Source organism: Rousettus aegyptiacus, unplaced genomic scaffold (assembly GCF_014176215.1).
Source record: "Rousettus aegyptiacus isolate mRouAeg1 unplaced genomic scaffold, mRouAeg1.p scaffold_m13_p_12, whole genome shotgun sequence".
NCBI classification, from domain to species: Eukaryota; Metazoa; Chordata; class Mammalia; order Chiroptera; family Pteropodidae; genus Rousettus; species Rousettus aegyptiacus.
The window spans coordinates 19,215,310-19,227,483 of record NW_023416287.1 but is presented as its reverse complement, the minus strand read 5'-3'; the positions used below and the strand labels follow the sequence as shown (position 1 = coordinate 19,227,483).

At 46.4% G+C, this 12,174-nt stretch overlaps 1 protein-coding gene across 6 annotated transcripts in view; it reads left to right on the top strand.

Annotated features, from left to right (window-relative positions):
* CBFA2T2 (CBFA2/RUNX1 partner transcriptional co-repressor 2) overlaps positions 1-8,228 on the top strand; it is a 124,470-nt gene extending 116,242 nt beyond the window's left edge. For all 6 annotated transcript variants that reach the window (XM_016162240.2, XM_016162237.2, XM_016162236.2 and 3 more), the window contains one exon: positions 3,469-8,228. In XM_016162240.2, the coding sequence (XP_016017726.1) occupies positions 3,469-3,768 (300 nt within the window). In that variant the 3' untranslated portion in view covers positions 3,769-8,228. The remainder of the gene's footprint in view (positions 1-3,468) is intronic.
* Positions 8,229-12,174: the final 3,946 nt, after the last annotated feature.

Below are 12,174 nucleotides of genomic sequence, written 5' to 3'. Positions count from 1 at the left end.
ATTAGCTGTTGTTGAGACGTTCTCTTAAAATAATAAAGACCTGGGGTTTTTTTAGCTGGTTTGTTTTTTTAAACAACAGGAAGTTTATTTTCTCAGTCTATTTAAATGATCCCTTTCAATATAGCATTGCCAAGCATGGCAGTATGAAGATAAAAATGTCTAAGTATCATGTGACTGTCACAGAGGATATGGAAAAATTCCTTATTGTAGCACTCCAACAAAAACATTGAATTGTGAGAAATTAGTTCTTTTACCCCTCCCCTCTTCTCCTCTCCTAGTTTTTCTTTAGAATTGTTTTTGAGCAGTGATATCTCTATTTCTGTTGTGTGTATTTAATTTTATATCTATAGCTATCCATATCAATATTTATATTCATCCGTATTTATCAACTTTTATATCTATGTTTATATTTAACTGTCTGTCTTTCTCCTAAGAAGGGTTGTAACATTTTGACTAAGAGCATGAGTTCTGGATCTGGACTGCATGGTTTAAATCCCAGCCCTCCATTTCTAGGAGTTTGCTTTCAAGGAGCTGTAATTTTACACAATGTACAAAGTGGCCTGCAGGTGAGGTACACACCGGCATCCATGTCAGCAAACTTTCTTTCCCAAATTAGAGGAATAACAGGCCTAAGCTTTGGGTGAGTTTGTGTTGGACCAGAAGAGCTTTTTTACCTGTTTCACCCAGAAAATTCTACTTAGCTTCTAGTCAGGCATACCTGGAGTTTCTTGTTCATCCTGTGAGAGGTGGCTTGGTATAATGAAAGGAGCCCAGGACTGGAGGTTAGGATCCCTGAGTTCCAGTCCTCATTGCCCCCCCCACTGGCAGTATACCCTTAAAGGGAAGTTTCCTTCCCTGCCTGTATAGTGGGTGTGTAGCAGCCCATGTCCTGCCTTTCTCATAGTTTCTAGGAAGATAATAATTTGATTGTGGTTGTGGAAATGTTTTTAAACTTCAGTGCACTAAATGCACTGTGCAGATGGAAAAGATTTTGTTACATGGTTAACAACATACATATGTAAGCTGTGGCACCTCCTGCTTTTGGGGAACAGCTGCCTCCTCTGAGGGCCAGACCCTCAGGCACTACATTTTCTTGTAGTGCCTCGGGTAGAGGGGTGAAATGAGAGGTTCCCTCATCATCACAAGGCACCTTCTGTCCTGAACCTGACTTTCCTATTCAACATAATGGGCTAGCAGGTGACTGTAAAATGAGTCGTTTCTCCTTTGGGCCAAGTTTGCAGTAAGGTTGGGATTGTCTGGGATTTTGACAAGCCCAGGTAATTCCGATACAAGTGGTCCCTGGGCCACACTTGGAATAATATTGGCATATACTGATGGCCCATGCTTTATAAAGGAAATCCTGGAATTTCATTTGCGTTCCCTTTGCAGTAACTCATAAGGTTTATAACCTTCTTTCATTAACTACAAAGGACTATTTAGCCAAGTGTGTTGCTCCAGCTTTGAAGAATGCTAATTTGAAGGGCAACTACAAGAAGAAACCTTTTTTGTTTTATATCTTGGCAGAAAGACTCATGGTCAAATCAGGGAAAGGAATCATGACAGTATTCTTTTCACACTGTCTGCTCTGACATCACATTGTTCCTGCATGTCTGAGTCCTGCCCTATGGGAGGCTATTTATCTTATCTCATAAATCATGAAATAAGCTATTTTAAATGTAATGGCAGCCGAGGTGAAAGTACCAGTAGTTTAGTGCTCTGCCTCGGTTTGAGATGTTCTTCTGACTTGGACAGAGAGGGCTTACAGGCTTTCCATTCAGCTGGGGCTGACCAGTTGACCTGTGTGTCCACAGCAGTCCTATGTAGGCAACCACTGAGTTCTTCCCCACAAGTGATAATGTTCTGTGTAAGCATTGTTTGGAATCAGCCTCTCAGACTCTGAAGTATTAAATTCTCTGGAATGCAGTTTGCTTGGTCATCTGTAAATAGACCCTGAGAATTACTTCTGTTCCCTATTTTGATCCTCTGGTGCTGGTAAGTTTGGGCGATCCCTAGACTGGTCTCCTGAGAAGGATGTTATGTTAGAAACCCTTTCTAATGCTTTTTGAAATTAAACTTGTACATTGAGTATGGTGGAGTCAGGAGGTCTGGAGTTTAAGCTTTGCCTAGCCAAGTAATCTTTTTCTTTTTCTTTTTTTTTTAATTTATTAGGGTGACTTTAGTAAATAAAATTATATAGGTTGCAAGTATACAATTCTATAATACATCTATATATTACATTGCATTCACCGCCCAAAGTCATATCTCCTTTTGTCGCCATATATTTGATCCCTGTTACTTTTCTACATCCCCAAGTAATCACTTTATAACCTTAGGCAAATCCTGCTTGCTGGCCTTCTGTGTCTCATTTGTACAATGCAAAAGGTGGGCAAGGTGACCCCAGGCCCACTTTGTGTCTGCCGTTTTTCACTTGAGCAAGGGTCCTGATTTCATGGGCAGGGGTGGACATCTTTCTTCCTTAGTGGGTGGTCAGACCAGGCCTCTGATCAACTTCAGCCATTCTGAGGAACTTGGGGAGGCGAAAGCTGCTCAAGTCCTTCCTCACACCTGAGAAAGCCTTGCCCCTTCCTGATTGCTTCACCTGGCCAGTGTCATAAAGCTTTCTCTTACAAGCAGGTCCTGGAGACCTCAGGTGCAGAAAAAAGCACTCCTGGAGTCATGGGAGCCTAGAGGAAGGAGAGGACCATGGGGCAGGTGCTGGGAGCTGCGCTTGGTGGCTGCATTCTTCATGATACTGCTCCTCCCCCTCGGTTGATGGGGAGAAGTGCAGTGTTGTCCAACGACCATTTCTACTGCTTCTTTTCATGGCTGCTGCGTCTAGCTCTAACTATGCCTCATTTGGCTCGTGTCATCTATAATAGAATTAGTGTGTTCTCAACTGGTGCGCTACTTCCTCCCGTCCTCAATAGTTTCTGCTAAACCAAGCAATACCTACCCTCCTTCTAGGAAAGTGCAGAGTAGTAAGAAAACTCCCTTACCTAGACCTCAGGGGCAAAAGACCAGGTGTTGTCAGTGAAAATAATCAAGATTATTCCTACATTGGGAAAGGCAAGAGAGAAAATGTCTAAGCCCATGTGTGTATGTGTGGTCTTAGAATAGAATGCTCTGGTTGGGGGACCCCAGTACAGAATTTAGTTGAGTTGCTGAGGAATAAAATATGAATTGGGGCCATCAGTGGGAGGCGGGCGTTCATCCTGCCCTACGATATGCCTTGTCTGTGTTTTCACATCCCCCTCATCTTGTTGTCCCATCAGCTAGGGTTGGTAATTTTCCTGCTTTACTCATGACGCTCAGAAAGCAGACAGTAGAGGCAGGACAAGCACAGGTATGTGTAGGATCAAGCCCACGCTTTCCTCATACAGCAGATTCCTCTTCTACAGTGCAGGTGACAAGTGATGACAAGCCCATCCCATAAGATCCAAGCAATTAACCGATGCCTGTGTCTTGCAGAATTGCTGGAACTGTGGCCGCAAAGCCAGCGAGACCTGCAGCGGCTGCAATATCGCACGATACTGCGGTTCTTTCTGCCAGCACAAGGACTGGGAGCGGCACCACCGCCTCTGTGGCCAGAACCTGCATGGCCAGAGTCCCCACAGCCAGAGCCGGCCACTGATTCCTGGAGGGAGGGGCTCCTCAGCCAGGTCCGCCGACTGCAGTGTGCCAAGTCCAGCCCTGGACAAGACCTCGGCAACCACCTCACGCTCCTCAACACCTGCCTCTGTGACAGCCATCGACACCAATGGACTCTGAGCCCCAGACTCACTTGCCCCCGAAGACCTCACAGCATGACAAAACACAGCACTGGGGGCTCACTGTTTGAACCAGTGCGAGTAGCTGTTGGGTCATCAGCAGGAAGTAAAGTAGAGGCAGGAAGAATGCAAGCCCAGCAAACACTGCTCCATGGCCTCTGGACATCTGCCCCAGTTTCCCGTCTGTCCCCAGAAGAACGAGTGTGCCATCCCCTCTGCACACAGGCAGCTAGCTAACGCTGCCTCCTCTATGGCTTCCTGGTTGGTTCCTCTCCCTGCTGGAGGTGGCATGGCTGGCCCCTTTTCAGTGTAGACCACCAGCTCCCCTCCCTGCCTCTTGAGGCAGCAGACTGTCAAATGTGCCCAGCCAGGCTGGAGGCAGCTCGCCCCATGCACTGTCTTCTTCTGCACTGTCCTCCCGTGGCAGAGGCCTAGGGGCTGACAACAGGCTGTGGAGGAGGTCCCCCTGACAGGGAGTGGCCCCTCTCCCCTCCAACAGCTCCTTGATTTCCATTGCTACCCTCAGCAGATGTCTCTGATTGGCCCCACGGGGACTCAGACAAGCAAAAAGCGGCACTGGGGACTCCCTTTTTGACCCTGCTGTTCAGACGTGTTACAATTTTCAGAAACCACGGGAAAGAAGTCACCATTTCAGTAAAAGCACCCATAATAATAAAAAAATAAAACTTCCACCAAACATCACAGATCATTTTGGACAAGATTTTCCAACCTGGTTGGCTTCTTTACTTTAGTTTGGGACCCATTTTTCTCTATATTTGATTTGCTTGTGCAGAAAATAGTTTCCAGCGCATGGATTGGTCTGAGGGAGAATGAGACTCAATTGTGGATACTCTGTTCTCTCTGAGCATGTTGGCCAAACTAGTATCGTCAAGTTATTGAATGGATCATCTATTGGAAATGCAGAACCCTTTGTCACCGCTTGGCTGTTTGTACAGTCTTGTTCTGTGTCCTTTTAGCTCAGGCCGCGCGTGTCCAGATCACTGTGTGGATCTTCTTCCCGTGGTCTCTGTTTGGCGCCTCTTAAGCCACAGTTGTCCCTTATGACATGACGTGGTGTGACCAGGACTTGCCCCGCCAGTCAGGGCCTGGTCACATCTGAGCAGCCCTCCTGGACCTGAAAGAATTCTTCAGACCTCGTGGTTTCATGTCATTATACATACTACATCAATTTACTGTTAGGCATACAATCTCAGATTCCCCTCTCTCGTGTTGGTTGATACCCGCCCTCAGCTTAGAAAAGCTTTGTGAAATGAGAGCCTGTCCAGCTTTTCTTCCTGTCTTCTGGGAGTTGTTCAACTGTTTACCTGGCTTTGCAAACATGACATCACCTAAACCCCTTTTAAAATGTTAAGAACTGGCACGCACATTTTCCCCCGCCACTCAGGTTTTGTTGGGAACTCGAGGACCCTGAGCCTCCAGCACCCTCTCGCCCTAAGGAATCAATTGGGGTGAGCTGGTTGGCCCTGCTCTTGTGGGTATTTGAAAGCCTGGCTTTAGATGGCCACATCTGTTCACTGACCAGAGTGAAGTAAAAGCTCTCAGTCCCATAAAGGAAACACAATCAGCATAGGTAGCATTGTTCTTGCATTTAGTGTATCTTTCTTTAAGAACTTATAGTCCCTAATTTACCTTGCCCAAGGGTTTTTTATCTTACAAAGAAACTCAGTACAAGGCACCTTTAAAATACTTGTATTTCCATTGCATAAAGCATCCCTAGAGGATAAATAACAGAATAATGTTACTTTATTGTGGAACTCCTTTAAGCTGCAGCAGTTTGTGGGATGTCCTGACTTTAACAGAGAGAAAATGAGCACCTCAGACAGGTCTTGCCTACGTTTCCATAATATGTGGGATGTTCCGTAGGGAGGTCATGGAGCCTCTAAATCAGTTCTAGCAAGAGGGTGCTTTGTGGTGTCCACTGGGTCTGTGAGCTCACCATCTTCACTGGCAAGCCAATAAACACTTAGGCAGTTCTTTAATATATATTTTTTTGTATCCTAATCATTTTTTCCTTAAAAATATTTTTATTAAAACATAGTTAACCTATATGGCCACAAGACTAGCCAGGGTAGCTCAGATTTTTCCTGGTTGGAATAAAGACCCAAAACCAACAAAATACTATTCATCAGGGCTTGATGTCAATTTCTTAAGCAAAGGTTTTGGTGTACAGTCTTCATGGACTTGGTGGGCTTTGGTTGCAATGACAGCTTAGAGGCCATGCTCAAGTCCTGGGCAGTATTCCACACTGGACTTCAGTTCTCAAACCTTTTGCTATATTACTTTCACATAGGTTATAAGGACATCTAAGACTTCCTCTGTAGACAGAAAGAATCCTTTTCTTTTAGCTCCCTCCTTCCTGAAATTCTCCAGCTCTCTGGTTGAGAGGAGGAGCACCAACTTGGGCTGGAGAGACAGGGTTGAGTCCAGGTTCCCCACTTGGTTTCCAGTTTCTGCTAATAACACCCCAGCTACCAGGTTTGGGGTACAAGTTCAGGCTTCCTACTTCTAGTTGGATTTTAGGTATCAATATAATCAGGCTGCTTAGAGAACCAACATTTACAGTTAATGTTTGGGTGGGCGGGGGGGAAGGCAAAGCGGTTCAGCTTTGGTACTGAAGGTGTCAGGTTAGTCACAGGCCCTTCTGTCACCCTGGAAACCAAAAGCAAATGTGATTACGTTCCTGTCCAACCGTCAGCACTCATCTAGAGGATAAGGCCAGTGCTCTCAGCATTGCCTACTGAGGAACACTGACAAGTGACAGGACGTCATTGTCCTCTGCCCAGTGAGGAATGATTGCAAGAACCAGAGAAGACCAAAAGTGGCCAGTGTGGGAGCTGTCTTTAAATGTTCCGAGGGATGCTTGAGGGCTGGATCTTCAGTTCTCTGGGTTCCCACCACCTGCAGCATGCCTGCCTCCATCCAGTGGTGAAAACTGACTCTTGAAGAACTTGGTTCCATCCACCTACCTGCACAGGAATAGCCAGCCCAACTTGAGATGCACTTCACTTTGGAGGGTCCCTGCAGCTCCAGGGGTCATGTGGCCCTTAGATCACTGTGACCTCATGGATCATTTCTCAGACACTGCTGGGTCATGCATGTCTCAGTGGATCTAAATTTGGAAACAGGACATATCTCCCCAGCCTGGATTCCTGTTTGGCCAGAGCTGAAGTGTGCCTTGTGCACACTGGTGTCCTGTGCCCGTCCAGGCCAGGTGGTCTCCCAGGAGCTCATCACTTCTCAGTGTCAGTGTGAGCATCTGCAGCTTCTAGACAGAAAGTCTACGGTTCATACCGCCTTCTTCCAATGTCAGATTGACCTTAAGTGCTGTCATCAGCTTGCAAAGAGTGTAGACCTTGTTCTGGGTAGTTGGCAGCAAATAGTGGATTTTGAGGGTTCAACAGCACAATTGGAATTGTAGCGGGTTCTTCAGCATGAAAGCATTAATAATGACCAGGTGGCTGTTGGTCCTGGAAATTGTAGGAGGGGTTATGGATTGAATAAATCATTTAAAATAGAACATATCTTGGAGGCATTCTTCAGAACTGGTTTCTAGACTCTCCCAGGTCAGTAGACCAAGCCAACTTTCTTATATGTATGCGTTTGTTTTTTTTTTTTTTTTTAAAGCTATTTACAGAGAATTGGGTGGTGGCATGTTTGAACCAAATGTAAGAAAAACCAGAGGGACCTGGGCTGTTCCAGCATGGGCCAGACAGCTAGCTGTCGGGAGGAGTCCTGCCTGGGGTGGGGCGGGGTGGGGTGCTGGGCCAGCTGCCAACTCTGGGTGTCCGATTCTTAGGAAACCAAAATGTTGACTCCCTGCCTCTGCCCACGTGCATTGACTTGCTCATTTCCAAAGATGATGGTGCAGGTGACCTTTTCCATCAGCCTGGAGGTTAGGAGGCTGAGGTCGGACCTTGCCTCCCTTTACCTCCACAGCCCTAGAGATGGCGCTCTCCCTGCAGATCCCATCTGGTCAGAACCACAACTGCCCAGCAGACACTCATTGATGCTTATACCAAATAGGGCATGTGCAGCTGGCAGGGACGCCTGTCTCTGCGGTGGAGTTGGCAGAGAGAAGCAGCAATAAGCATCAGGCGAATGGTCGAAAGTGCTGTTTGGCTAAGAGGCCTTCAGTCCACTTTCGCAGCTTTTCAAGTTCCTGATGAGGCTACAAAAGCTCCATTTATAAAAGCCAATAATGTAAATAAATCCAAAACTAAGCCTCCAAGCGTGGTTTTTAAAGGAGGATGATGAATTTGAAACCACCCACAGGATGCAGTAGTCTGGTTTTTCTGTGCTTTGTCATTTCTCTGATAGGAACTTTTGTTACTTAACTCTGTGCATAACTTATTTAATGTACTGTATAAATGAACCAAAACTGTTAAATATGTATTTAGTTTGTTCTACTTAAAAGTAGTCAATAAAAAGGCTATATTCCTTTTTCGCCTCCAGCTGGAATGTGCCTGGGAGGGAAGGCGGTGCTACACCGAGGCGTCCTGCCGCGGGCGCCTGCGTTCTCGCCTCATCTTCCCCAGTCTTCGGGAGGTGGGGGACCTCCGTGGTCCCTGCTATGGCCTGAAGAGCACCCAGGTGGGTGAAAGCGGAAAGTGTTGCTCAGGGGGTGATTCCAGCTGCCGTGCCCCTGGGAAGCCAGCTGAGGCGCAGGTCCGATTAGGCTGCCTGCCTCCGCCCACGATTTGGCTGCCCACCCCATGGGCCTGCAGTCAAGTGCCAATGACAGCTTACCGACCCTCCCAGTTCCTCAGTGGCCCTTCACCATTAAGTGATTTTGATTTAATAAGGCAAATACATCCACAGAAAGTTCGAAAAATAAGGTAATGAATTTGTAAGTCCTTTCTAATAACGTGTATTTCCTTAAAATGTTTTAATGTAACCTCGGCTTATGAATATTCACTCGTGTCCTTTTCACAATGATGTTAAATCTTAAATAAGTTCACTATTGCCTGCACGTTTATGTGCTTAATTAATGGTGGTGTGATGTAACTGAGGCCATAGTTTCCTTAAATCTTCAGCTCCTGTTGGGCAGTCGGATTGCTTTCATGTTTTCCTGTCCAGCATACTGAACTGGACATCTCTCTTCACTTGATTTATTTCTTTACGATAGTTTTCCAAAGCAGGATTTCCAGAACTGACCATTTCTTGATTCCTTGAAGCATATGTTCAAACTGCTTTCTCCGAAAGCCCACCGACCAGCTTGCCATGCCTCCAGCAGGCCCTGGGTCGTACTTCCCACCACTCTGAGGTGGCCTAACATGACATGACAGACCGGTGCAGGCCTGTGTGTGGAGTCTTGGGCTATCTGTCCAGTTTCCTAGCCAGTGACCAGAGGCAAGGTGCTGGTCTCTGCCCTAGACCTACTTCTGAGTAAACTCTCCTGAGAGGCTTGTTGACACCACCAGCTTCACAGGCCCACAAAGAGCAAAGGGGGCAGGTGTGTGTGTGTGTGGGGGGGGGGGGGTTGGTTACTAGATCTCAGGGAGGAGAGCTGGGCTGTGGCCTTGGTCCCAGAAGGTAAGGTGGAGGCTTAGCTGTATGCTTATTGATGCACATGGTGCCAACTGCCCAGCCCTGCAATCTACCATCTAGAACAACTACAAGATCTTAACCTTGTGACAGCCTAGCACAGAAAGCACATTTGGTAAACAAATCAACAATCCACAGACTGCCTTAGTTCTGGAAAACCAGACCCCAAGAACTCAAGTGATAATATAATAAAATATTAGGTTAAATTTGCTGTAGAAGTGGCAGACTGAAAAATTTGCCATTTCCATAAAACACCCAAATGCTGGATAAATTCTGATGAAGGTACTTGTGACTGCACTACTGAGGTCACAGATGAGAAACAGTAAACAAACCACAGAGGTAGTTGAATTCAAAAGAGTAAACCTGTGCGCCATAGGAGCAAAAGAAATTCCAGGAAGTCAGTTTGAGCCATTAGCTGCCTATAGGGGGAACAGGAGACTAGACTTTGAGCCTCTACTAAATGTAGAGACAAAACTGGGACTTCTCCATAAAGCCAGGTCACTCTCACTTTGGCCTCAATGAAAAGGAAAGCAGGAAAAATCTGCCTGTCTGCAAAGGGGATGAAGCAGAAAACCTCTGCCCCTGCTGAAGAATGAAAAAGAATCTGACCCGAGACTACTTGTGTCTGCTCTCTCCTGGGGCTGTGATTCAGATTTTCATTAGTTCAGAGGTCAAAGAACCCATGGGTTGAGAAATTAAGATGATTTCAGGCTTTGTAGTATCTCCTGGTATCTGGCAGAAGCATAAATGTCAATCATCTAGAGAAAAAAATCAAACTAATCATAATATTGCATGTCAACCAATTAAAAAGTATCCAAAAAAGTTACTAAACATCCAAGGAAATGAGCCACTATGAGCAAAAAGCAGAAGCAATAATCAACTCAGACTCCTGGGACTTCAGTCATCATTATAAGATACAGAATATAAAATAACTGAAACCTCTAGAAAAAAATTAGCAAAAAATACAAGACTAAAAATAACTAAGCAGAAAGCCCTCCCAAGGCCTCTATTCTGGGAGAGACAAAGCAATAATCTGGTAAAAAATAAACATAACTAGGCAGATTTGAAAATAGAATTCTGGAAATGACAATCATTGAAATAGTGCACTACTGAATAGCATATTTCAATGAATTTGAAAATGAGTGAAGCCTTAACTATATGATTCTTTGTCGCAAAGAGATGGAAAATGAGTTCTTTCTGAAAGGGTTGTGAGGGGAGAGCCCTTTCAAATTTTACCAAGCATGGAGTCAAGGAGCCTATTGACTCGTGTTTTATCAGTATAAAGGGAAAGAAAATTGACTTGAGATGATGATACAATCTCAAAGTGAGCAAATATGCGTCCACCTAAACCCATCTTGGCCCTCTGCTTGTTTCCAACTGCTGGATTTTGAGGGTGGTGGTTTGGATGTATCTTGTCCTCAGCCATCCTCCGTCTCCAGGGTTGGGGAAACCAAAACCCCACCCTCACCCCTGCCTTATTGCCCAGGACGGCTTCATTACCTAGTGTCGGGCGCCCTCTTGTGGACAGATCTAGACCTGCTACCTCTGCCGCTTCCATCCACAAGCGAGATTCCTATTCAGGGCTCACGCTCCGGTAACTTTTGCCTTCTCCTTTGCACCTTTTCCGAGGCTGCCTTTCTGCCCCATAAGTTCATCTAACGTTTTCTGGGTCCCTCCTAGGAAGTTCCAGAAATGATCATGCCCTGGCCCCACTACCACCTACCTTCCCAGAGCTGGGCCCTGGGGTGTCCACATCAGAACCATCCTCCATCTCGCGCTGTGTCCCATGGCTCTTCTTTGCTGCCCCATCTGCCGTCCTGCAGCCCCAGGGCTTATAGCTGCCACTGTCCTCCACCCCAGGCTGATTTTCATTACTAGAGGATGCCCGAGATCTCCCTTAGCACTGTTCACGCTTGAGAGCAAATAGCTATTGGGGCCAGGAACTAGATCCATCTTTGTGACCCAGAGAAAGGTACTTGCTCAGTGAGCTTCTGTTTCTTAATCTGTAAATTGGGGGTGCTAATGATGCCTACACCGTTGGGTTGTTGTGATCATATGAGAGTCACCCTAGCATAGGCCCTAGCACCCAGGAAACCCCTATAAACAGGCTGCTATCACAACCTGCTGCTCTCTCTGCCAGTAAGTGACTTCCTTGAGGATTCATCTTTGTCTCAGTATCCTGCCTGGAACCTAGTATCTTAAGTAGTATTTGGAGAATAACTTTGTGAAGGCCCACCTACTTCTCGGGCCCTTTGTTATGCCCCACAAGCATCTGTGTTAAGGGCACTTGGTGTACATGTTTCTCATTGGAAGCTGGAGGCTAATGGCAGCCACCTAGACTGGCGCTGTCTCTCTAGCACCTGGCCTGGCACTGGGCCAGTCCCGAGCACAGGTTTGAACGTGTGCAGGTGAGTCACTGGCACAGGTGGAAGGAAGGTGAGGGAGCAGGTGCAGGGAGTGGGTGAAAGGGTGGGGAACAGCAGCTGGCAGAAGCAGCCAGGACGTCTCCCAGCTTCGGTAGTCTGCCTACCCTTGACCTAGGTACTCTCACCAGCCAGGGACATTTCACCATCCCCAGCACCCGCCACAGAGTAGGTGCCCAGTGGATGTTAAAGAGACACCAAGAACGGGGCATTGAAGGCATGGATTAGGAAAGGCAACCCAGACTGATGGCCTTGACCAGCTAGCTACTTAAAGGCTACGGAGACATTTCTGTAGTGAGTGGGGATGGCAATGGGAAAAAGTTTTTTAGTTTTGTTTGCTTTGGCTATTTTTGTGGAGGAAACAGAAGAAATTAGAACACAGAACAGAAAGCACAATGATTTCCTCCTGCTTGGGCTTC